This window comes from Rhinolophus sinicus, linkage group LG04, assembly GCF_036562045.2.
Source record: "Rhinolophus sinicus isolate RSC01 linkage group LG04, ASM3656204v1, whole genome shotgun sequence".
NCBI classification, from domain to species: Eukaryota; Metazoa; Chordata; class Mammalia; order Chiroptera; family Rhinolophidae; genus Rhinolophus; species Rhinolophus sinicus.
The window spans coordinates 120,053,323-120,080,978 of record NC_133754.1 but is presented as its reverse complement, the minus strand read 5'-3'; the positions used below and the strand labels follow the sequence as shown (position 1 = coordinate 120,080,978).

General features: G+C 34.4%; 1 protein-coding gene across 2 annotated transcripts in view; it reads right to left on the bottom strand.

Moving 5' to 3' along the window:
* Window positions 1-1,502: 1,502 nt before the first annotated feature.
* Window positions 1,503-27,656, bottom strand: part of CAAP1 (caspase activity and apoptosis inhibitor 1) — a 46,339-nt gene continuing 20,185 nt past the window's right edge. The window contains exons 5-6 of one of the 2 annotated variants that reach the window (XM_019736276.2): window positions 21,011-21,084; window positions 1,503-3,491 (exon numbers count right to left, since the gene is read on the bottom strand). In XM_019736276.2, coding sequence (XP_019591835.2) covers window positions 3,145-3,491; window positions 21,011-21,084 — 421 coding nt within the window. In that variant the 3' untranslated portion in view covers window positions 1,503-3,144. The remainder of the gene's footprint in view (window positions 3,492-21,010; window positions 21,085-27,656) is intronic. The other variant, XM_019736277.2, reaches the window with a different exon arrangement.

Sequence of the window (27,656 nt, the reverse complement as noted above, 5' to 3'; positions counted from 1 at the left end):
ATTATTATTCACATCCAGCAACACTGGGAGAAAGACTAAATGGACAGCTTCATTTTGAATGGGGGGAAGAAGAGAAAAGGTAAACACTTGAACTCAAAAGTTCCCTAAATTTCCCCAAATTTTATGGTATCCTGTACTAGAATCACAAAATTCTACAGCAGAAAGAAATCCTATACATTAGTTAACAATTTCCCTTGTTGTAGTTACTTGCCCAAGGTTACACAGCTGGTTTACACAGAATCAGAACCTTCTGCTTTTAACTCTCACACTCTTTTCATTGCATCTCAAAGCTTTTTAAAAAATGATTGAATATCAAGGAAATGTATTTGAGTTCCTACTGATATATTCATTCCCACCTTTCCTTTAAAAAGGGAGTCTACTTGAAAATAAAGAAAATGTAAAAATGCCTAGGATTTTTAAGTTAAAGGATATTGGTCTTTTACTTTTTAAGAATTAAATAGATACAATAAAGGATAAGTATATATAACTGAACTCGTTTTTCCTACTTTTTATGATGACATAGAACTGAAAATTTAAAAAATTTTTAGGCTGCCATCTAAATTTGGCCCAAATTGTGGGTTCACTCCTGCTTTACCTACCTTGGAAATAGCATTGAAAAATACTTATTTTATTGTAATTTGTATTACTGTTCAAATGACTCCTCTACTCAGCTAATCGCGTACTAGGATCTAACGATTTGTTGAAAGCAAGTATTGGCAACAAAATTTACCAGGAAGGATATAATATTGCCTGATAGTTTTCAGGAGCTGATAGTGTTCGACAAAAAGATTTGGGGTATTTAGGTAATTTTTCATAATGTACCTTACACAGGTAATCTGGTAATAGGTTTTTGGATATATCTCAGTGTGTAAATTAGTAGGAACATCAAAAAGTGGGCTAAGGTCTAATGCCGAGGACCCATTATTAACAGTTGCCACCTATCATTCAAATTTGGGTCAAGATCTTGGTCAACTATCAGGATTACTGACTTTAAATGGAAAATCGGGCTGCTAAATTGCTTTCTCTTTTAATTATTAAACCCTGCCTGTAAATTTTCCTTACCTTGGCAAAGGGAAAAATCAGGCATAAAAGGAAGCAGCACCCGTATCTTTATGAGTCAGTCTACTCCATTCTAAAATCTATACTGTGACATCCCGAGTTTAAGATTCTGAATAAGACTGAACACCTTAAAGGTAATCAATAAATACCTGTGAGCTGATGATTTAAATAACAGCGTCAGATCAATATATGGTATTTTCTCATTACTTAGGCATTTCTAAAATAAACTTTTCCCTTTTCTCAAAAGCCATTCATTTTCAAAAAGCGCTCGTCTTTCAACATTAAAAAAGGAGAAAAAAAAAAGAATAAGAGGAAAAGTTGATTTTCCAAGTAGGAGTCTAAGAAGCTTCTAATTTGTTCAGCTCATTCTACCTCACACACACCAACTCTAGTCAAATGTCCCCTGAACCCGTGTGTGCAATGAATAGAGCAGACCCACGATGCTTTAAGAAGGTGGTGACTTTAATCGGATACAAAGCACTCAGACCTTTTACAACTCCTGTATGTTTAATCACATATGTCATCTACTGCATTTTATAATTAGTAAGCAGCAATAACGTTTATCCTGCACTACTTCATTATTTTAACTTTCAGTTATAGTTGAAATAAAAAATTATTATACCATAATCAGTGCTCTATCATCTTGAAGCAGTAACTATGAGAACTCACTTTTTAAATCAGGTTCACATCTACCAGCCTAAGCATTCCAAATGATATAGGCCTCTGTGCTTCATCAGAAAGATTCAGGGAGAAAAAAAAAAAATGACAAGATTATTTAAAGGCATGTTCAGGAACAACCAAGAAAATGAATTTGTAACTGGAACTCCAATGTTTCATACTCTCTATTTCTATAAGAAATCCTTTAAATTTACATATAATTAATTAAGCCAGTTAACAAAACACAATCCCTGAAAGTTTTACATCTGAGGAAGATCCTCGTACAACATTAGTAGAGCATGGCTTATAAATAAAATATACCATACTTGTAAGTAAATATAAAAACAACAGTTCTAGATTTATATTTCTGGAAAAAAAAATAATTTAAGAGTCTCTACCTAAATTTATTTTGGTATCAAACAACTGCAATTAGTGATGGGGCAAAAAGCATCTGTAATTGTGGCAGGATGTTCATTTATTTACAAAAACTATACAAAAGTAGATTAATCATAACATCAATTTACCAAAACTTCCTGAAGTTAATTTTGCATTTGGAAATGTATCAAGTCTTCAAATCCAGAATGATAGTCTTTATTATTTTTAATTCACGGAATTATAGCACATCAGATCTTCAAAAACACCACATGAAAGCCTATACGATAAAATATTCTCCTTTTCCTGATGGCTTAGAATGAAAATGTGTTCCCTTTTTATTGAAAAACAAAAAACAAAACTTCAACAAAATATCCAGTAATATCAAAAAAAGAACAGCTTGTCTGCTGGAACTACAGTTGGGCAGTTACTCTACGTTGTTAAAAATTGCCTTAAATTAAGTCCTTTTCCGTTCACAAATTAAGTTTTTCTCTGCCATTTCACATCTCTAATCCTTATAGTGAAAAATGTTACTCAGTTTCTACTAGTAAATACACACCCATAAAGTATCTTCAAGACAACATGTATTTTAAAAGTGCATATAAGCATTAATTAAATTTCTCAAAATGTTAACAAATCTCAGAGCAATAATTTAATATTCTATTGCAAAATACAGGCAACCTTAAGAGCAACATGCTTGGTCGATTTTTCTTAAGCTTTTATGTTTGTGCCAAAACATTTACAAATAAAGAAAAAAATACCATGACTCTATGCTAATGTCTTTTCAGATATTAATCTACAGACATAGCTATATATATTCATCTAACAAAGTACCCAGTTATCCAACACTGTTTGCCATGAACTCAGAAAACAGTAACACATATATAATATAAAAGTAACAACAACAACAAAAACCCAAACATATTCTAGGTCTAAGATGAGTTTATCTAATAGTGTTGAGAAATATCATATAAGACCCAAAATAAACTTCAGATACAAAATTATATGATGTGGCTTTGTTCAAACACATCTACAATTCAGGCTGAAGGTAAGTGACTAGGCTGGCTTTTTTATATCACCAGCTTTCATCAGGGCTTTGATGGCTCTTGCCCTCATCTCCAGTTCGAGCAGCTCCAGCTGCTGTGCAGAAGGCTGAACATCTTCTGGAGGAGGAACAGTCAGGGTGGCGGCTTTGGGCTCCTCTGGGCTAGACTCTGCCAGACCCAGGATCTCATTCACACTCTTCTCAATGTCCTTCTCCAGGTCATCTATCTGACCGGCTTCACTCTGGACTGTATTTTCTGGGACCTCAGGAGCAGCTGCTTCTTCGTTGCATGGGCCTTCTATGTCGCTGTCATAAGCATCTGCATTTATACTGAGCGCGTCACTATCTTCCCCTTTTCCTGAAACAAAAAAGGGGAGAAAAGAAGCACGTAAACTAAACGACCTGGTCAAAATTTCCTTTCTATTTATGACTAAAATTCATACCATCATATGGAGTTCCATGATCTATTTTCCTAAAAAACATCACTAACACTTTATACCACAGTGAAGCTTGTAGTATCATTGGAAACCCTTTGGTAGAGTATTGCTTATTATTGAAGTAAAACTCCATTCTAGAAAGAGTTTAAAATACTTTGCTTTATAAACTACAAAAAAAGGAAAACTATCACTGGCAAGCTGGATACTATGTGCATTGCAATTATCCTAAATCCTTTTTCATATGCTTTTTCAAACACTTTGTTCTAAATCAATACATTAAAGGAGAAGCCTCAGGCCATTTTCTAAGATAAAATAAATTTTCATCAGGAGGATTTTAATTAATAAAGTTAGAACACCATAATTTTTAAAAATGCATTTGTTATAAAACTTCTGTAATTGATGATAAAAAATGAATATAAATGCAGATTACAGCTCTCACCCACTTTGGCCTTGCATGTTACTTAAGTCCAGGTGTCATTTACAACTCTGAGAGCTGCCTTATCCCTCCAATTTATTTATCCTTTAAATCCTTAATATGTTTAAAAAACAAGTTGTGATCACCAAAATGTTAGTTTTCTTAACCTTTGTACAGTAGGAAAAACTTATTTATAAAACACAGATTGACAAATGGAAAATTCTGATACTACAATGTATAGGACATAAACAATTCTAATCCATTGGTTTTATAAAAAATGATTTACTGACCTTGACTTACCCTCCTACATCCTAGTAATTCAAAAACAACTCCCTATTCCAAAATTAAAGTAAAAAATTAATCAATAAATGATCTGTGTCCACAAATAGAACTTGAAAAAAAAAAGGTTGCAATTTTAATTATTTGATGCCAAAGAATATTTTACATCTCTGCAAAAAAACAAGTATTTCCAAATAGCTACAGTATTTCCAAATAGCCTTTTGTATTTAGAAATAATGCTTTATATAAGAATTCTAATTTGAGATGAAAACAAATTTAAGAAAAGAAGTGCTAAGTTATTCATAGTCTCAAAAAGTTAATTTTCATGCCTAGCAGGCTTTTGATCTGAAATTCTAGATCTATAGCCACTGATTCTGAATGAAAATCTGCAGTCTGTTTAAAAGAATTTAAAACATACGTTCTTGAAAAAATGTGATTGTTTTCAGACTAGAAGTTGTTCCCTGATAATGAATGAAGAGCAGGAGAATATAATGGCTGGGTGGTGGGAGGGAGAGTCTGAATATTGGGGTACCTAAATCCTAATTCTTATTCTGACATGAAGTAGGAGATTTGGGGCCAATCCTTTACCTTCTCAGAGTTTCTCTTCTGTAAGCACTAAGGCAAACTGTTCTAGGATATCTCTAAAGTCCATTGAAACCATGATATAGCCTATAATATTCTACTTACCAATAATTCAATCTATCAGAAATAGTTTTGATGCATAAAATGAAAGCATATCTAATGGTATGTGTGAATGAATGCTTCTGAAATTTCTTGATCGTGACTTACTAGATTAAGCCAAAACAAACACTAGAACATGGGATAATTAAATAACTGTCTGAATTCCTGCTGAAAACGGCTACAATGAGCACACATATTTAATTTCTTCCCTACCAAGAACTCACTGAAGGGACAGAAGAGAGATATTTAAAAATAATAGTATAAAAATTGTAAGTTAACTGAGGATTTGTATTACATATATATTTTATATTTTGTGGAATGTGTAACTGTTTCTACCCTTTGCACATTTTTAGTCATTTCTTAAACATATCTAGCCATTATATATATTCTTGCATTTGTCCTTTTTAAAAATGTATTGCGGGGTGGGGGGTGGGAGATAAGGGTAAGGGGGATCAAATATATGGTGATGGAAGGAGAACTGACTCTGGGTGGTGAACACACAATGGGATTTATAGATGATGTAATACAGAATTGTACACCTGAAATCTATGTAATTTCACTAACAATTGTCACCTCAATAAATTAAAAAAAAAAAAAAACGTATTGCATTCATATTTTTAAATTGTCTGCCTTGTCTTAAAATCAACGAATACATTTAAAAAATGCTCAACACTTAAAACTTCAAATCAGGGAAATGCTATTAAAACAATAAGATATGACTTTTTACTCATTAGTAAAAAATAGGAATTTTATCCATCTGGAATAAATTAATAAATTGGTAAGATGGAAAAATATTCAAGAGATGCTGTCAAGTCAAAAAACTAACAAAGAATAATGATCATATTTATATTAAAAGTAATCAAATTATGAATAGTGGTTACTTCTGGGGAGGGGAATAGAGAGGGAAGAGAAGAAATGAGTTTTCAAATTTCATTCTACGCACATGTATTTCTTCAAATATTTCTATTATAATCTTGTAAAAAGTTTAAAAATAAAAACTGAATTCACTATATTAGGTAATAAGAAAGGGTATCATCTAAAAAGAAAATTTTCAGAAAATATAGGTAGGCAGAATGAAACTGACAGAAAAATAAAAGCAAAGCAAACCACAGCAAAAAAACACCACAGATAAGAGACTCCTAGAAGTAAAAAGAGTTGGCTGTAGAACAAACTGCAGGATAATTAAAATTAAATTCATTCAGAATAGTTGAGCCATTTGAACGCTTCCTTTTTTACCTTCCCTTTCTTGCCACATGTCCAAGCACTCTACTGAGAGTGCTATTTTTACTACAATAAAGAGAGAGATCTCTTAGACTAATGTATCTAAACAGCTACTGAAGAAACACAAACCAGCCAGCTACAAGAAATGAAGGACCAAGATGAACAAAGGAAAAAATAACAAAAATTTAGGGATCAGAAGATAATGTATTAGAAGAGAATGAAGGATGGGAGAGTTTACTTGGTACCCTTAGAGAGACTGCAGACATAAAACAAGTACATATTACAACGGAAAAGACAAGAGGACAAGAAGCATTAAAATTAAAAACACAATTATCAAAAGCATGTATTCAATGGTTGCTGGGAGAAATGTAAAAAAAAAACAAAAACCCTCTCGAAATATAGAAAAAATACATATATTTAAAATGCAATAAAAGTTGAAAGATGAGAATGAATGCTGAATCCAACAACAACCTAATATAATTAATTCAATATTACTGAGCACCTACCATGATGCCCCGAAAATAAGACCTAACAGGACAATCAGCTGTAATGCGTCTTTTGGAGCAAAAATTAATATAAGACCTGGTATTATATTATATTATATTAGTATAAAAATACTAACTTATATAATGTAGATTAATGCTACCTGTTAATCCAATGTTCCAGAGCACCGTAAGTTTTATTCAAACACTTTATTCCATTGAAGTTTAACAATAGCAGTTTGTGGAGGACTCTTTTATCCACAAATTAAGTTTTGTTAGCACTTACTGAGAATTTAGCATTTGGCTCAATGCCAGTGCCCCTTTGAAAGTTACTCATACTTATATACCGTATTTCCCCGAAAATAAGACAATCAGCTCTAATGTGTCTTTTGGAGCAAAAATTAATATAAGATCCGATATAATATGATATGATATAAGAACCAGTCTTATACCAAAATAAAACCGTGTCTTACATTAATTTTTGCTCCAAAAGATGCATTAGAGCTGATGGTCAGGCTAGGTCTTATTTTCGGGGAATGCGGTACTATGTGCAAGAGACTAAACACTGAGGAAACAGCAGTGAATAAAAAAAAATAATCCCTGCCTTACATTTAAATCACAGGAAAAACAGTATAAATAAATAAATATTAGGTGCTATGAAGAAAAATAAAGCCGGGTAAGAAGACAGTAGCAGGAGAATGCCTTCACGAAGTTATTACTGCGATTTGATAACGTTAACAATCGAGCAGAGACTTGACTGAAGTGACAGAACAACTCAGACAGTAAGAAAGAGACAATAGAGAGGAAAAACAGAAAATAAGAAAAGAAAACTAATCTAGAAGAAAACTGATTGGAGGTGAAGGTGTCCACACAGATAAAGGGGATTGCAAAATGCAGAGCATCAAACCTAGTACACATTCTGTGAAATACCATAACTCGAGGGTTAAAAAGAAAAATTCCTAATAGTTCCCAAAGGAGAAAAAAACCAGATTACCAACTAACTCCAGTTTCAAGGAATCAGGAGTAACAGTATCAGCCACTTTGGACACTATATCCCAATGCCTATTAACATGATCGCAGAAAAGAGAAGTAGTAAAGGCGCCTTATGGAGGTGCTTCTAAACACTTGTCAAAACACTGAAGACAGAGTTTGAGATCTTGCTTCTGAGCAACTGTAGTCAGTCTGGCTTAAATAAACTCTCAAAAAAAAAAAATGAACATGAATCTTATCAAATCTCTGTATCTAACTACCAATATACAGAAAATAAAGGAATGTTAAATGAAACATTGAAATGCAGTTACCAAAATTTAAACTGAGAAACTTTAGCAGACACCCAGTTTCTTCAAGAAATAAACTGCAGCGAAAGGGAGGCTGAGAGGGAGGAAGAAGGGAGAGCATACAGATTTAAGAGACTTACTATCAACCAATTGCAATGTAGGGACGTTATCTAGATCCTGATTCATACAAATATTGTTTTAAAATATTACAGAACAATCAGAAATTTCAACACTGGATATCTGAGGATTAAAAATATGTATCATTATTTTGCATCCCCAATGAAATAATCGATCTAGACAATTATCAACAGCTACTAAAACTATTAGGTGTCAGGCTGATGACACCTGAACCAATCAATCACTCTTAGTATCACAATACCACCAATGAATACACCAGGTTAAATATGAACACTTTCTGAATATGATGTTAAATGTTACTTTAAAGGAGGTATGGTTAAGTTTAAAAAGAGATCTCTTTAAGAGATACAAACACACTAAAATATTTATAGATGAACAGAAAAGATGCCTAGGATTTGCTTTAAAATAATCTAGTGGTGTGAAGCATTTAGAAGTAGGGATGAAAAAAGATTAGCCACAGGTGGATAATTGTTGAAGATGGAGCTGAATAAGGGAATTGAGGTTCCTTTCTTTCCTATATTTGTTTGAAAATTTTCAAGATAAAGTGATTTTTTTTTTTTTAGAAAGTGGATTTCTACTTACAAACCTGATTTGAGAATATATTAATATATATATATATCCTGGGGGGAAACGTGAGAAAACAAATTCAATATTCCTATCATCATAGAGCGGGTTATTAAGAGGGTTAAGTTATTTGATTTTGTGTTCTCTTGTAATTAGTTTTTCTCACTGATTTTAAGTTATTCATATTCAGTGGCGGTGCCGTTTCGAACGACACATTTCCCCATCTCTTCTTCTAGATCCTGGATCTTAACTCTCAAGGCCCCCAGTGTTGTCGATCTGCTGGAATCTCGTCAGTAACAAAGTCTATGATACACTGGACAGCAATGTTATGCCTCCATGGACTTAGTTTCTCAGAGAACAGATAATTTTTGGTTTTACTAAATTTTATGACATAACAAACACACTTCTAATGTATTCTTAGTGTAGAAACTCAGCTTGATAACTTTTAACAGTTTTATTGAGTTCCAGCCTTTTCAAATCTAATTTTCTGAAAAGGAAACAATTGTCCCGTTCATGTGTAAGAATAACCTTTTCTGTAGAGGCCTTCAATCTTCCTCTCAGAAAAACTCACAGAACTTGACGACCCTTTTTCATGTAGTATTTTAAACTACTGACTTAAATTTAAGTGCATCAGGCTAACCATCATATTCAAAATTTAATCATGGCATAAATGATTGTTCCTGATAAAAGAAGAAAATGCAAACAATATTAAAAACCTGTCTAGTATGCTACCCTTTAGTACTCAAACCCTCATTGAACTTCCAGATAATGTGAGTGTCCACTAGCCTATAAAGCTAACTTTTAAGAATCACAAACCCAGAGATTACTCCAAGAATCAATAAATAGTCAATATTGACTCCATATGCCACAATGGTGCTATAAAGGCTGCAGAAGAGGTAGGCTTTACAAAACAAAATGCCACAGGTGGGGTACACTAAATATCTGTAGTATGATTAAGATCGTTTTTGCCTTCATGGTGCTCATGTATGCTTAAAACATGAACATCATATTTTAAAGGCTGAAATGCACAATATAAAGTATAACAATTTCAGAATGTATAAAGGAATAGGGAAAAGTCAAGGAGATCTTCACAGATACGTGATGTGAAGTAGGTCTCAGAATCTAATGAGCAACTCCAAGTGTGAGGGACAGAATGCACAAAGGCCAAGAGCGAGATCTATCTCAGCACAGAAGTATGTGAGCCTGCCAGAATAAAGCGCAAACATGAGAAAATGTAAAAAGATAGCATCCGAAATCACTGCCTCCGCAGGTCACCATTCTAGGTCAGAAAGCACAATGGGGACCAGCCTTTTACAATGGGTCAGGTAAGTGAATATTTTGGGGGTCACACTGGAGCACAAACACAGATGCAAGATTCCTGTCTACAATCATTCCTCTAGTAACTTAAAAGTAAACAGGAAGAAAATCTTTAAAAATGTCACTTATCCTTTTTCCTACCATTTGATTAAACAGACCTATAATAGAATGAAAGTTTGATATTAGAGAAAGCACCTAAGGATGGGGCCGGCTGCCAGTGGAGCCAACCATGTGAATAGAGAGGGCTGGAAATTTCAGTCCCACCCCCAACCTCTGGGGAGGGGAGAGGTGCTGGATGTTGAATCAATCACCAATGACCAATGAGTTAATCAATCACACCTATAGAATGAAGTTCCCAGAAAACCCCAAAAGGGCGGGATATGGAGAGCTTTGGTGAACCTGTGGGGATTTGGGGGCAGGGGCGCATTCAGACAACAGGGAAGCTCCAGCTCCCGCTCACACACCTTGCCCTGTGCATCTCTTCAATCTGAATGTTCATCAGTACCCTTTATCATATCCTTTTATAATAAATCAGTGACCTAGTAAAAAATAAATCTAGGAGGAAACATGAAAATGTACAAAGAGGAAAAATGAAGACAGGAACGTTATTTCAGTATCCATATTTACAAGCACTAGAGTTTAGAATGAGGCAACTTTCCCCTCCCCCTCAAAGATCTGTTGGAATTTACTCGTGTAAAAGGGCATCATGCTCAAATATTTTCTGCTCGTAACATCTCAATGCTCCACAATCTGCCCATCCAAGGAAGGTGTACTCAAATTCACTGTCTACTTCACAAACTGTCATGTTTCCTATGGCATTGCTTTTGTTTGTTTCAATGTATACAAAAGCTGAAAAAGAGATAGTAAAGACTTGATTCTAATTTTAGATAATGCAAAGGTATCTCTTCTATACTCATGTAGTAAGCAGGTAGTCATCAGTATGCCAAAACAGTGGTAGTATATTTTATAAGACACAGAAATCATACCCTAAAATTAAAAACACTTCCAGTAAATAAGCAGGAAAAATAATAAAAACTGTCAGTTTAACCCTAAGTCTTTCCACAAAATATGTGAAATAGAAATAGTGGGGCCTTTGGAAAAAATAACTGTCACCTTAGAGTGTATGACAGTGAAAGTGGAAAATGAAGTAAAACGTGTCCTGTATGTTTTCAAAACAGTCGGAGAAAAGGTATAATCTCATGGGGAAGGATAATTCAAGAGTGTAGAAAGATCCTCAAAAATAAAACTCGATCTAAACTTTAATCATCTAAATGAGGAAATATCCAAAGAAATATAAGCTACAGAGGAAAGTCTATGATGACCACGCATTTTACAAGGGGCACATAACCAATGATTAACATGAAAGACTGGTATGAATTTATACAAGTAACATAAATGAAGCTAAAGTCTAAGGAAAACAAACAAAAAGACTGTTTTGTTAAGACCAGAAAGAAAAACAAACTCTGAAGCAATACATTCTTTGGGGTAGGTACTAGAATAATAATGGCTGAAAGCAATGTTCTAGTTTGCTTCTATCTTCTCTATTGAGAATAATGTACTCACTGAACAGAGCAAAAGAGAAAGAAGAAATTCTTTTCATCACCTATCCAGCCATTTCCTCATTCAAAAGAACCTGCGTACCCACTATAGACAAGCACTGAAGACTGAAGGCTCCTAAGACATGCAGAATCCTTTGGCCTACGGACACTCTCCATTAAAGGGGATAGTCACAGGTAAACAAACAGATGCACCACAGAATGGGACGCTACTTAGGGATAGAGACCATTGCAATTCGTATTTAGGTAGTCATAAATGTTTCTTGAATTGAAAAAAGTTATTAATTATAGGGCAGTGTTATAACAGAAGTAAGCAAATAGGCAGTAGTGCTATGAACTAGGTGATAACTGATTCTGTAGTAAGGACGTTGACAGAAGAGGTGAGGTGAGCCGAAGCAGGTTAGAGAAGGCCTCACCGATTTGGAGTTGTTTGATCTTCAAGAACAGGTAGCCTGACCACAGTACACCACTGGTGTGAATGCGTATAAATCTCACATTTGAATAATCTGCATGAGAGATACTAAAACTAGTAGTCACAACTGATAGATTTCCATTTATATTCTGAGATGTGCTGTGAACTAGACACATTGATAAACACAGTTCTGATCTGCAAAAGAAGGTGACTTCTACAAGACTACACTATAGTAAACTTGACATCAATTCTCAGGAAAATTCTAGGTTTATGAAGAGGTTTCTGAGCTCTGAGAAAAGTAGTTTAGACAGACCAGGTAACACATGAGCAGGGATGTAAATGAAGACTCACGTGGCAAGCCTGCGGAGGAGCGGCGGGCGCAAGGAAAGGCATCAGCAAGGTCCCTGACACAGAGCGAGTGCAGAGGAGAGCGGGAGCGGGAGGCGGCGAGCAAGGGGAAGAGTGACGGCCACACCACATGAGGCTTTACTGGCAGGAAGAAGGAAGGATCTGAGATTTAATGTGGGAAGTTATTGGAAGGCTTTAAAAAGAAAAATGACATGGGCATCCTTACAGTTTAACATAATCAAGCTGTGTGGAAAAATGAGTGCAGAGGAGCACAGACAGAAACAGAGGGTTTGGGATGCTGTAAGTATCAACACCAGGGTAATGTACTGAGAACAGGTGAAGGGGGTGAATTATGAATATTCTGAAAGTAGAGCTGATAAGAGTTGCTGACGGAGGAGAAAGGACTCAAGAATGATTCCAAGGTTCTTGGCCTGGACACTCAGAAGAACGTAATTGTTATTTATTGAGATGGAGAAAACAAGGATGAATAAGAAAAGCAAGGTTGTGATTTTTTTTTTTTTAAACAAACAAGGTTGTTGTTTTTTTTGTTGCTTTGGTTGGGGGGGGGCAGTCAGGAAAGGATCTAGAATTTATTCTGGGACACATTAACCTTTAAGATGCTTACTCAACATTCAGTAAGTAAGGTGAGCATGTTAAGTGTTGGAAAGAGGTCTGAATCCCAGAAATAAATCTGTAGTTGCCAGTCTTGGAACTACGGAAGATCACAACCTGAAAATGCAGAAAAGAGAAGAAGGGCAAAGTGCAAAGAATCAATCCTGGGGCACTCAACTTCCAGAAGTCGAGTAGTGGAGAGCATAATGCAAAAGGGACTAAGAATAAGGACTGAGGCAGGGAAGGGGGATAATAAATGGTGTCACACGACTGGTAGGTCGAGATGAGGACTCAGCAATGGCCAGGGAAACAGCTGGGGGAGGGGCCGCTGACTAAGTAAGGAGAAGAAACAAGTGCAGGTCCCAAAAGGGGATGTGATCACTATACACACACAGGGCTGGTCTCAGCAACACAGAGTTCATCCACTTTAACAGGACGGAAGGGGAGTATATAAATTCAGATACAGGTGGATATGAAAAATTAATTGACACATCTGTTTTCCTTTATTAGACAAGTTCTTTCCAAGCCAGGACACATTTTATTTATCTTTCTATTCCTGGTGCACAAAATAACCGTTTGTTGAAAGAAGGGATGAGCTTCAAAATTTGAAGAGACATCATTTAGAAGAGGTATTAAATTCATATTCTATAATCCAAAGGGCACAGAGGGTCCAATAAGTAAAAGTTACATAAAGGCAAACTACAATTCAATATAGAGATACTTTTACCAATTAAAGATGTTGGGATGATACTGAGGGGATAAAGCAGAAAATGTTAATGACAACAATAATGATGGTAGAAATAATGATAATGAGCTGATATTTACTGAGCACTTACTATGTACCAAACACATCTCTAAAGCACTTGACATGTATTACCTCGTTTAATCCTTATGACAATCATGAAATAGACACTCGTATTTATTATCCCCATTTTATAAATGAGGAAACTGAGGAACAGGGAGTGCAACTGGCCCTAGTTAACACAACTGAAGTGGCAGAACCAAAATTTAAACCCAAGTATATTTTGAAAATCTATGCATATAAATATTTTATTCTGCCTTGCAGATCTTAACAGAATCGGAATGACCACAAAGCTTCCCAGATTAGAATGTTGGTTTGGGCTGAATATATCTTCTTGTAGGTCTTTTAAATCCACCTGAGCAAATGTAGTATGTAGGAGACATAGACTTAAAAAGTATGTATTCAACATGAATAGTAAGAGAATGAAAAGGCAAGCCACAGACTGAGAGAAAATACCTGCAAAACACATCTGATGAAGGACTGGTATCCAAACTATATTAAGAACTCTTAAAACTCAACAATTAGAAAACAAACAACCCAATTTAAAAATGGGCAAAAGATCTGAAGAGACAAGTCACCAGATAAGATATAGAGATGGCAGAGAAGCATATGAAAAGACAGTCAACATCATATGCCATTAGGGTATTGCAAAGTAAGACAGGATGCCACTACACACCTATTACAATGGCCAAAATCCAAAACACTGACACCACCAAATGTTGGTGAGGATGTGGAACAACAGGGAACTCTCATTCATTGTTGGTGGGAATGTAAAATGGTAAACACTTTAAAGAGAGTCTGACAGTTTCTTATAAAACTACACATGGTTATTTACCCAGAGCTGAAAACATATGTCTAAACAATGACCTGCATACAAATGACTGTAGCAGCTTTATTCATGAATGTCAAACATGGAGGCAAACAAGATGCCCTTTAGCAGGTGAGTAGATAAACAAGCTGCAGTACGTTCACACAATGGAAGCTTAGTGAGCAATGAAAGAAATGAGCTATCAAGTAACAGAAAGACATGGAAGAACCTCAAATGCATGTTGATAAGTGAAAGAAGCCAATCTGAAAAGACTACATACTGTATGATTCTAGCTGTATGACATCCAGAAAAGACAAAACTACAGACAGGAAAAAGATCAGTGGTTGTCAGGAGTCTGGGGGAGGGAGGGTTGAATAGGTGAAACTATACTGTATGCTACTGTAATGGTGGATAGATGTTATTATACAGTTATTAAAACCCATAGAATGTTAAAATACAAAGAATGAACCTCAATGTAAACAATGGATGTTAGTTAATAATGTATTAATATTGTCTCATCAACTGTAACAAATTTATCACATAATGCAAGATGATTATAATAAGGGAAATGGGAGAAGAGGTAGTAAGTGGGTATATAGGAACTCTGTATTTTCCACTCAAATTTTTTGTAAACCTAAGCAAGCTGCTTCAAAAATTAAGGAATACTATTATTTTTTTAATTAAAGTTTATTATCCAAAAGCTCAGTATCTATGAACTTATGACATGGCAACCAAAACTGCTAATTAAATCACAGGCTATGGTGTGGGATGTGTAAAAAGGTCAGAAACTGGTAGTAACAAAATCTGATTTCAAGCCTAGTGTTTACTATCTATCCTTTGGTAGGACCACTTCTGTGGTGGGACCTCTTCTATGGTAGGCATTGAAATCTACACCTAAAAATGCTGCTTAATAACTGATGATCTTCATTCTCTCTTCTTTTACAAAGCAATAAAGTTTCTGATAGTATTTTCCTCTTTACCTTTTTAATTTTTTTATAGCTTGTATTTATTTGTTCAGCTATAGTTGTAAAGATCTTTTCAGCAAAACTCAACTACTTTTTAACTGCAAATTCGTTTCTTCATTCTTTTTTATTCTAGTCCCTCTACTTACCAGCTTTGCTTCCCCTAGTGTAGTACTGCTTTGGAAAAATAACAACAACAGCAACAAGAACTAAAATTAATTCGGCTTTTCCATTTGTCCCTCACCTTGAAGATTCAAATGGTCTCATATATTTACTGTCTCGGCTAAATGATGGGAAAATCTCTTATACCACATTTACTATTTAGAAATAAGAAATGAATAAGTTATGCACACTATCAATTCTTTATGACAGTCTACAAGAGTGGTCTCACTACCTACATAATCCTATCAGTGAAAACATTTTTAAGTACGCTATATATTTTTTATTTACTTACAAATATATACTATTATAATCATATATCTGTAATCAGATATTTTAAAAGGCAGATGCTTAAATATATGTTTCTTTACTGTAGAAGTTCTGGTGTTTTCTTCCTGCATTCTCCGGGAGTGTGTACAATCACACTTTAGTGATGAGTGGTCTGAAAGGTTGAAAGAAGCTCAAAGAAAATATCTATTCTAAAGTTTCATCACATAGTTTAACCACTGAAAACATTTTCCCCCTATTAAAGTCTACCTTTCAACTTCTTGAAGCGCTTGTTAACAAGGCGTGTTTTAAAGCTGTCTGTCATTCACTAACTCATCAACTAGAAGGGCAACATATAACTGCACGAGGCAACTAGATTATTAAAAAAATAAAAACAAGATGTCAAATTATAATGGTGTAAACCTGAAACTTATATAATGTTATAAACCAATGTTACCTCAATAGAAAAGAAAAAGTGGCAAGATGTAAGCCTAACCACAGCAAAACTGCATTAGAAAGCTAACATGAAAGAATCAGAGTAAGATGTAGTAAATGTTTTATTGATTTTGATTATTTTATATATTATATGGTTACGTATTTATTGTTAACTGTATTCAAATGTATGTACTTCAAGGAATCTTCATATAACTTAAAGAGTACATCAAGTATCTTTTCCTCTAATAGAATAAAACACGGATAGAAAAAAAATTGTGTATTTCATTCTGCTTCCATTAAACAATCTAAGAAAACAGTTATTAAGCATTCCTCCCAAGTGAAGACACTGCACTAGGCACTCACTGGTCTTCACAAAATCTGAAAGCTAGAAAGGAACTTCAAGATGAAGGCCAAACATCCAAATCTTGCTTGAATCTGCTCTACAACAGTGCCACCAAGTGGCCGTTTACGTAACCTGTGTTCAAACACCTTCAGCAACAGGAACGTATTTCAGAAGACAGCCGACTGCATTTTCTGATACTTGTGATTATTTGAAATAAATAAATTGTCTAATGATAACTTTATATACTGGCCCTATTTTTATTCTCAGAGTCAATACAGAACAAGCCTAGTCACTCTCCACTTGACAGACCTTCAAATATTTTAAAGTGACCTTAACTCTTACTTTCAACCTAAATACCCAAATTTCACTTAGCTATTTCTCATGTATAGTTAAAAAAATTTCTCCTTATGCCTTCCAAGAAAGAATGCAAACATAAGAGCTTAATTCTTAAAGTTACAAAGGAGACTACTTTAAAAAATTACACATACCCGCAGCTGTGAACATTAAAGCAACAATTTAAATATAGACCATTATTTTAATATTGCTGAATGTCTTTTTTTTTTGAGATTCAATATTATTTTATATTAATTTCAGATGTACAGCATAGTGGTTAGACATTTATATAATTTATGAAGTGACGCCCTCCAATTACTTTAATACCCACCTGACACTATAAATGGGAGAAAATATTTGTCAATGATGTATCTGATAAGGGATGGAGATATATATGTATGTATGTGTATATATATATATATATATATATATATATCTCTCAGGCAACTCAACATACAAAAAGCCAAACAATCCAATTTTAAAAATGGGCAGAGGACCTGAATAGACACTTCTCCGAAAAGGACATAAAGATAGCCAACAGACATATGAAAAGATGTTCAGTATCACTAATTAACAGAAATGCAAATTAAACCACAATGAGATATCATCACCTCACACCTGTTATATTGGCTATCATCAATAAACCAATAGTCAATAGTTGTTTGTCAGGATGTAGAGAAAAGGGAACCCTTATGTACTGTTGTTGGAATTACAAGTTGGTGCAGCCACTATGGAAAACAGTATGGAGGTTCCTCAAAAAATAAAAATAGAGCTTATGACCCAGCAATTCCACTCCTGGGTATTCATCTGAAAAAACCCAAAACGCTAATTCGAAAATATATCTGCACTCTATGTTTAGTGCAGTGTTATTTACAATAGGCAAGATATGGAAGCAACCTAAGTGTCCATCAATAGATGACTGGATAAAGAGGTGGGACACATATACAATGGAGTATTACTCAGCCATAGAAAATAATGAAATCTTAGTATTTGCTAAAATATGGAAGGACCTAAAGGCTATTGTGCTAAGAGAAATAAGACAGACTGAGAAAGACAAATACCATATTATCTTACTTACATGTGAAATCTAAATTACTGAATGTCTTAAGCAAACTTATTTATAGATACATTTAAAGGAAGATAATTCATTAATATTAGCAGAGATTTGATATTTTAAAAATATTTTCTACAAATTACCTTGGACAAATAGCAGTTCTCATTTTTTTAAACTATAGCACAAAGGACTAATTTAGAGAATTTACATAAACCGTTATTATTTTAAAAGCTGAGCTAAACCTTTTTATTAATATAAGCCTTGAAATTCTCCAGAACACTAACAAAAGCTCTCAGGCTTGCATATGTTCACAAACACAGCTGTGCTAAAGATAAAGAGCAAAACTATACCTGTGTTTCTTATACAACTGCCCTCTTGCTAAAAATGACTTAGGAAAATAACCCCAACAGAAGAGTTTCTATTTTACCACAGTACCAATCAATCAACCAGTAGATTATATTTACATTTAAATAATGTTTGCGTAGCGAAGGTGAATCTTCAGGTATTAGTCCATTTTTAAAGTGTGATAATAGTACAATCAGATACGCATCGTCAGCACAGCCGTTTCACAAATGTTATTTCCTATCAACAAGATGAATGAAACCAGTTCTAGACAAAGAAACGCGTTTCAATTTAACTAATTCATAGTTAATATTTCTCAATATTTGAGTATTTTAGAAGTTGAAAAAAGTGAAAATGTAATTTAAATAACCTGTCAGTATCACACAGGTAATAGGTTATACAGTAAATTTTATTTTATTCTGAAAGAGCAAAGAGAAAATTCAATGTTGCTTTATATTCTGGTCTACTGAACAAAGGGTTACTTTGGCACTAAATAAGCTTCAATGAATTTTCTTAAACGGCCAAGCCATTAAAGAAAATGACAATGCATTCACAAGGAGCATTATATTCTGTTTTTATTGAGCTCACTGTGAGCAAGAATAGCTAGCTATGCAAAAAAAAAGTTAGAGATAATATTAAGTCAATTTTAAAAGTTTTGCTTATTAAAAATAGACAATATTAATTCATTTAGAAAAAAGGCAATAACCCTTATTGAGCCTGCCAGGATTTCTATTTCCTGGTGTTCCTCAGCTTCTTGGGGAACTCCAAGCAAGTTACTTGTTAGCTGGTTCAGATGTGAGCTATACTAATATTTATCTGGAACATGCTCTACATAATTGCATAGTTTAGGTAATTTATGCTTATCCCGTTATGCAATAAAACATTTTATATTTTAACCATTCCTATAGACATTTTTCTAAAAGACCTTACTTATTTCCCTGCTTTCTTTTAAAAAAAAAAGAGTTGAAACTTAATTTAGCCAATTCCTACAGATTCAGTCACAACATGAACATGAACTGCTGTGCTTTGATCTTATGTTTTCTCACCTCTGCTTGCTGTCACTTATTGATGACAGTGTGTTCCTGATGTTTCCCATGCCTAAGTGAGAACCTAAGAGTGGTCTATACAAGCTCCTATGAGCTTTGTGATATCTAGCTACTCGAAGTCCTTTTTCTTTCCTCTTTGCCTACATCGCCGATTTTCAAATGACTGAAGTTAGCTTAAGAAAATTCCAGCAAAACAGGCTGTTGACACCGGGGAGTTCTAAAGAGCTCCAGGTGCCTGAATATCGGAGCAGAAAAAAAAATCTTCTCTCAAATTGGCTAATTTGTGTAAAGAGGTCTCCATTCCTTTTTCCCTATAAACTGGAATCAGCCTGCCCATTGTAGCTTTTTCTATGCATTACATAACATTCTTCTCTCCACAGATAATCTAACAGCATAACCTCCACAATGCCTGCTCATTTGATGCAAAGAGTAGAAACAAAGGCAGAAACAGTAACAAAGTTGTCCAATTATACTCAAACATGGTACAAAAGCTACATGACAAGACTACATTATATGAAAATGATATGTGCTTAGCATGTATTTGCATATGACAAATAAATGCAAATGTCTTGGGGGTGCTCAGAAGTAGTCAGAATACAAAGATGTAATTTTGTCTGGTTATTTAAGAGGCTAACACAACAGGACTTCTGAAAAGCAATGGAATTCTCATGATCATCAGAAACATTTATAAACCCCAGAATACGTAAGTTAGAATTACAGAAAATCTAGATTTCATTCTCTCTACATATAAATTGAATGAATCACAAAATTAATTATCCGACTTTATTCCATTTTGTTAACTAAGCATTGGTAACACAGACCATAGTTGAAAAAAAGAAATTCTGCCTAACTAAACTGAGAACCAGCTTCTCTCTACCAAATAAGTTCCTATGACTCCAGTTTTAGAGAAAGTATCCTAAGCCATCAAAGATTAGCTGCTTACATAATAAATAACACAACCTTCTTGTCTGGTGAATTACCAGGAAAAAGGAAAAATGTGATATATCCTGTGAGTAACTAATAAAAATTTATTTTACTTTCAATTTTCCCAACTAGGATGAGAAGAAACAAAACAAACAAACAAACATCTAAAAAATTAGCCCTATTGATCGTCGGCTTGAATGTCACAAATTACCACTTTAATTCTGCTCGCTGATAATGTCGAAAACTACTGATTTACAGAAAACAATAAATAAGGAAGAAAGTAAACACAGACAAGATAGTTCTGTAAAGAAAGAGGTTATCCCATAAAACTTATTTTTTCCACATACAACCCGAAGCTACCCTGTTAACATATCTCTAATATCTTGCAGCTAATGATATAAAGATTACCAACATAAAAATACTTAAGATGACAACTTTCTGGTGGCATCTCTAACTATACATCACGAAGGCAGAACTACTCCAGTCGCTAAAGGAGTCATAAAACAAAGTGTATATTCTTCTCTTTTGATTTTGGACCAAATATATTTTCTGTCCCCTGTCTAGAAAAGAGGGGACTAGCTGCAACACTGTGAAAATTTATTATTGTAAATGCTTATAACCTTCAGGTAAATGTCGTAGAACAATTAAGTATTTGATTCATACCTTGTTTTAATTCCAAACCTTCAGGTTGCTTGTTCTCTCTCAGGGATGAAGTAGAATCTATACAGATGTCTTGCCTGAGGAATGAAAATAAATAAAAAAACAGTTTTAAAAACTATATTCAAATCAAATAATATTTACAGCTCAAGACCCTAGAATTAAGTGAGACACTTGGGAAGACACACAGAATTCTTATAAGCCCCAGGGTACCATTTAGTGCACTCTGGAAATTCGGAAACATGCATACAAGTGTCAAAAACAGCAGCTATAAACCACTACCAATTTAAGCAGTATGTTTCTTTGGAAAATCAAGGGGCAAACCTGGAAGGAATATGGAGGTAACTTTTTATCCCTTCCAATATTCTACAGGGTAACTAATGGGATAAATAAGTCACAGATGAATCAAATGATTTTTCAACTGTTAAATTTAATGGGCACTTTGGCATTCAAATTATTTTATATTCATCTAATTTCATATCTCAAAAGCTTTAATGTCTATGGTACATGGGAAACATATTTTATATATAGTATACATATATAATCAAAGTAAATGGTTTAGGTGTAAGATCATGCCATAAAAATGTTTTGATTCACCATGTCCTGCAACAGAAGTGCAAACTAAATTAATGTTTTCTTAGAGGGCATTATACCATCTTTAATATTTATGTTACAAATAGTTTTCAGCAAAAGTCAAGAAATTAATTGCAAATACTCAAAATGACAATCTTCTTTAAAGTAAGCATCTATTTTCTTCTGAGAATTTTTATATATACACACCCTAAAATTAACATACTAACAATATTTAGGAAATTTCCCAACACAAAAAACTATTTCTATCTACCTGACAACAACAAATAACCAAAGGATAAAGACTTTTGTTCATTTCTTTTGAGAAATTTACAATATTGTTTGTAGTTAACATCCTTGGCATTTACATGTTTCTTCTGCATTTAAACATTATTAATACAAGCACAAACTCAAATAGAATACAAAATAATCTCAATTTGGTATTAATTATAACATCTAAGAGACTTACAATTGAGATAGTTCTGTATTTTATATTTCTTTTTGTCCAGTGTTACCTATTCAGATTTTATTCTTTCACCAGAATGACTGGCAGATCACACGGAGGATATCAACAATACTCCTTGGAAATTCAGGGGCACAGTAAATGCCAATATACTATATTAAGAGCTTTGCAACGAATAAAGTTAAAATGTGCTAGCTCAAGTCTTACAGTGAAATTAGACTTTACCAACTGGAAGCATTAATCTAAGTATCTTCCTTGAAGATAAAATGTTTGTTCTTACATATCGTGATGGACACTAAATTCTTCTTCTAAAGATATACAACTAAATTTACCAAAAAAAAAAAAAATGACAAACAAAAATACAATGTAACATCACCATTAAAACGACCATGAGCATATGTAATAATACCCTAAGGACACAACATCACCCATGCAATATTCCATCTGAGAATGTATAACCTATCTCATGAGGAATCATCAGACAAACCCAAAATGGAAATGAGTAATGCTCTATTTAAAGGGGGGAAGGGAGTTAAATGTTAACGTTATAAAAGACAAAGAAAGGCTGTGGAAATATTCCAAGTTAAAGGAGGTTAAAGAACCATGGCAATTAAATGTTGTAATTGACTTGAGACTGCTGAACTGGAGGAGGAGAAACGTCGTAAGGGGAGGGAGAAAAGAGGAGAAACACCGTAAATGACATTACTGAGTCAAATGACAAACTGAAACACCAATGGTAGACTGGATAAAAGTATTGTATCAATGTTAAATTTACTGAAGTTGATTTACTAAAGTTGACATTGTATTATTGTTATATAAAATAGAATGCCGCCATCCTTAGGAAAAGCATAATGTAGTAAAGTGCCATGATGTATATAATTTTAGCCTCAACTGTTTCAGAAAAAAACACCACCCATGTATATAGAGGTGTGCAAATGGCATGTAATGTTCATGAGTAAATCTGGGTAAAGGTAATATGGATGTTTCCTGTACTATTCTTATTCTTGCAACATTTTAATAAGCCTAAAATTATTTCTAAACAAAACATTTTAACTAATAATAATACTGTAATATGTATTATTTTACACATTATTTTCTCTGTGAAAGCACCTTGGGTTCCCTTCAAATAAAACTGGTCCCCTCTATAAAACTATCTGCTGTCACAAATAATTTCTTTTAGTGCCCAACGTGAACTTTTATAATGTTCTGTTTTATCTTAAGTTGGGTTTAATTCGGTTTTTGAAGAAAGTCATCAACAGCATTTCAGACTAGGTGTAGTGCACCACCTTGTGTCTGAACGGGAAAGGGTTGATGCTTTTGCATCAGTACTATCTGAAGTTGAAAACACATTTCAGAAAATAGTTGGGAATTTTAAAACCTAACTAATTTTCCCAAGATGTAGACTTTGAAACCAAAATTATCAAAATGATCAGAGTTCTCTAATACAATTTAAAAATCTTCACCAAAAAGTATGAAAGGCAAAAAAGGAAACGTCTTAAAAGTAAGAAAACTGGGGCCGGCCCGGTGGCTCAGGCAGTTAGAGCTCCATGCTCCTAACTCCAAAGGCTGCTGGTTCGACTCCCACAGGGGCCAGTGGGCTCTCAACCACAAGGTTGCTGGTTCAACTTCTCGAGTCCCACAAGGGATGGTGGGCTCCGCCCCCTGCAACTAAGATTGAACATGGCACCTTGAGCTGAGCTACAGCTGAGCTCCCTGATGGCTCAGTTGGTTGGAGTGGTCCTCTCAACCACAAGGTTGCCGGTTCGACTCCCGCGAGGGATGGTGGGCTGTGCCCCCTGCAACTAGCAACGGCAACTGGACCTGGAGCTGAGCTGTGCCCTCCACAACTAAGACTGAAAGGACAACAACTTGACTTGGAAAAAAGGCCTGGAAGTTCCCCAATAAAGTCCTGTTCCCTTTCCCCCCGACCCCAAAAAATGCCACCTTTGAAAAAAAAGTAAGAAAACTACAACATGAACATACGATGTTTTCTTATTTCTAGTTTTACGGAAAGTAAAAAAAAAAACAATCCACCCCTAGATGATAAAACAAATTAGGTGTCAGAGTTAGGAAAACTAAAGAAATTCCAAGTTACATTTAAATGACATTTAAATATTTCCATCAAATAGTTTAAAACTACGTAAGAATTTTTTAACTGGAGAGAGAGGAGGGGGAGAGAAAGCGGGGGAGGAAGGGAACAATGCTAAAACTGATTTGGGTTTAGAATCTTGCAATGATTTTTGTACTTTTTTCCATTAAAAAACAAACAAACTTGTTTTTACTTTTCTAATTCCATTCTCCCACCTGCAATCCTCCTTCTTGAAGCAGATTAATTTACAATGTTAGCCTTCAATGATAAGAGTCCTCTATCTCTGGAATTTAAGTCCTCAAACCAACACCAGTTCAACTTTCTTTCTTTCACCCCAAATGTAGTTCCACTCTTTATCCCTTCTTACAACTCAATGTATTTGTTTTTTAAATTAGAGTAACACACTGGGGAGATCTGCAGAACTTAATCAAGAATAATCACACATGTGAATTACTAAAGATTTAAAATATATTTCTAAATTGGAAAAGAAAGTCAATTTCTTGTCCAAATGAAAAATATTGAGAAGATACCTCAACAGAAGGATGAAAAACTGGACCAAACGATCTGGACCAAAGGAGCCAGATTCTTCCCATTTTAGCAAAAGTCAGCTGAAAACGAAATCAAGCAAACTGACATAACAAAAGGTATAACTAGATTCTCTCACTCTCCTGGGAGCAAAGATTGAAGATGAATGAAGCCAGTTTATCACCCTATGAGCTTTCTACTACTAAATATAAGAGACAGGCAAAAAAAAAACTAGAGTAACCAAAACAATTTTGAAGAAAAACAACGAAGTTGAAGGATGCACATTATCATATTGGAGAAAGGATAAACGTATAAATTAATAGAATAAAGTCCAGAAATAGATACACACGTATATGGACAACAAAAGTGCAAAGGCAAGTCAATGGAAGACCTAAAACATGTAAACGTATAAAATTTCTAGAAGATTTTAAAAACCTTTGTGACTTTGGGTTAAGCAAAAATCGCAGCAAAAGCGTGATCTACAAATAAAAATAATCAATAAGCTATATTTCACCAACATTAAAAACATTTGCTCTTCTAAAGAGATGCTGAGAGAATAAAAGATAAACCACAAACTGGGGAAAAATACTTGCAAGGCACATATCTAATAAAGAATTTGTATCCAGAATACATAAAGAATTCTCAAATGAGTAAAACAAAGAACCTAATTTTAAAAATGTGTTAAAAAGTCACTTGACCAAGGAAGATATACAGATGGCAAACACGATAGATGCTGAACATCATTGGTTATTAAGGAAATGCCAATTAAAACCAGATGTGCTACCACTACACATATATTAGAATGGCTAAATCAAAACAACTGACAAACAGCATTCTCATACATAGTATCAGCAAGGATTTACACATGACCCAGAAATCCCACTCTTAGGTACTTAACCAAGTAAAATGAAAAACTTATGTTTATACAAAAATGTGTATGTGAATGTTTATAGTGTAAGTTTATTTGAAATCACCATAAGCTGTAAATGATTCAATAGCCCTTCATTAGTTTGCTATTGCTGCCATGACAAATTATCACAAACTTGGTAGTTTAAAACAATATAAATGTATTATATTACAGTTCCATATGTCAGAAGTCTGTTATGGGTCTCACCAGACTAAAAAAAGCAAAGTGTCTGTAGGCTGCATTTCTTTCCGGAGGCTCCAGGGGAGAATTCACTTCCTGTTCTTTTGGTAGGTTGGCAGAGTTCAGTTACAAGGTTGTAGGACCAAAGTCCCTATTTCCTTGTTGGATGTAAACCAAGGATCATGCCCAGCTTCCAGTCACAAGTCACATCTCTCTGCAGGAAGACCTCTCTTCTGTCTTCCTCTTCCAATTTTAAGAACTCATGTGATTAGACTGGGATAACCTGGATCATTCAGGAGACTTCCCATCTCAAAGTCCTTAACCTTACCCAAATCTGCAAAACCCCTTTTGTCATATAAAGTAACATATTCTCAGGTTCGGGAGATTAGAGGGTAAACATCTCTGGAGGGTCATTATTCTGCTACACGTTTACCTCAACTGGGGAATGGATAAACTATGGTACGCCCACACGATGGAATACTAACTACTCATCAACAAAAAGGAAAAGAACTACAGATATACACAACAAAGTAAATGAATCTCAAATGTTATGCTAAGTAAAAGCTAGACTCAAAGGCTATATACTGTATCATTCCATCTATATGACATTCTGGGGGGAGAAAAGTACAGGGGCAGAAATCAGATCAGGGTTATCAGGGGTTGTGGAGACAAGAGCAGACTACAAAGACATGGGGGAAATTTCTGGTGTGATGGAACTGTTCTATATTGTGATTATGGTGGTAGATAATTACAATCTATTTGTTCAAATTCACAGAACTGTATGGTAAGAAAGGTGAATTAAGAAATGTATCTAAATTATACATTTTTTTTTTAAATTGGGGTACCACCAAAATCTTAGAACAGGTTCAGAAAAATGAAGTTATGCAGTGGTAAACTGTAACCTTCAAACATTATGGAATGAGGCAAAACGATCTTAATTTTTCTCAAAGGTCCTTTCCAAACAGCAAATAAATCTACAGCTGTACTGTGTCCCTAGGGAATCTCCTTACGCAAAAGAGAGCAAAATTTAACGCTTATTATCTCCATGTCCTTTCCCCAAATAATATAATTCAAAGGATCAGTTACTATACCTCAGTTTCTTTCTCTGATCTATATTTGTCTAAGGAATTCACTGTATAATCTGTCCCCTGCAACTCCAAGTTTTTGTGAATAGGCCAATTCCCTAAAAAGGGGGTTCTATTCTATATAAAACTGTCTAAAGGAAACCAAAGAGGTCTCTAACTTTGTTCTATCCCTATATTCCTGTATTTTCAATCTTTTCCCATTTCAAAAGTTAGCATGAGGTCACACTGCAAATGCATTTAAACATGTAAACATGTAGGATGTGCAAATATCTTATTACTTTGAACGTGGAATCCTATCTGAGCATTAGGTCACAACGTTGTCAATGGTGAGTCATACTTTCTATGAGGGTTTTTCTTAAAATCTTATCCTGTTATTTCTGATAAACTTACCCTATTATGTAGAACAGTCTACCTCAGTATTATAGCCCAATATGAACTTATAAAGGACATGAGAACGTAAGTGGAGTAAGAACCATTTGTTTACCCTTGACCAGTCTAAGGCACACGGTCAGCTCTCTATAATACATATATGTTTAAGAGAACTGAGATTGTAGAAGGTCAATATAACACACTGATCTCAATATTGATTTGTGAGAAAAATCCTTTTATGCTTTAAAACATACTTAGTTCTCTTAATTTAAACTATTTTTATAATAAATGAAAAATTAGACACATAAGCAACAAACTGTTTTTTAAAAAGCAATAACATTAAAGAATAATAATTAGAAATCACAATGAATTATTTCACTGCTTTCTTCAGGCTTTCATAAAAGGAATGGGAAGAAAATCGCCACTACTTATCAGGTTCAAGTGGAATTTTAGGAATAGTTATT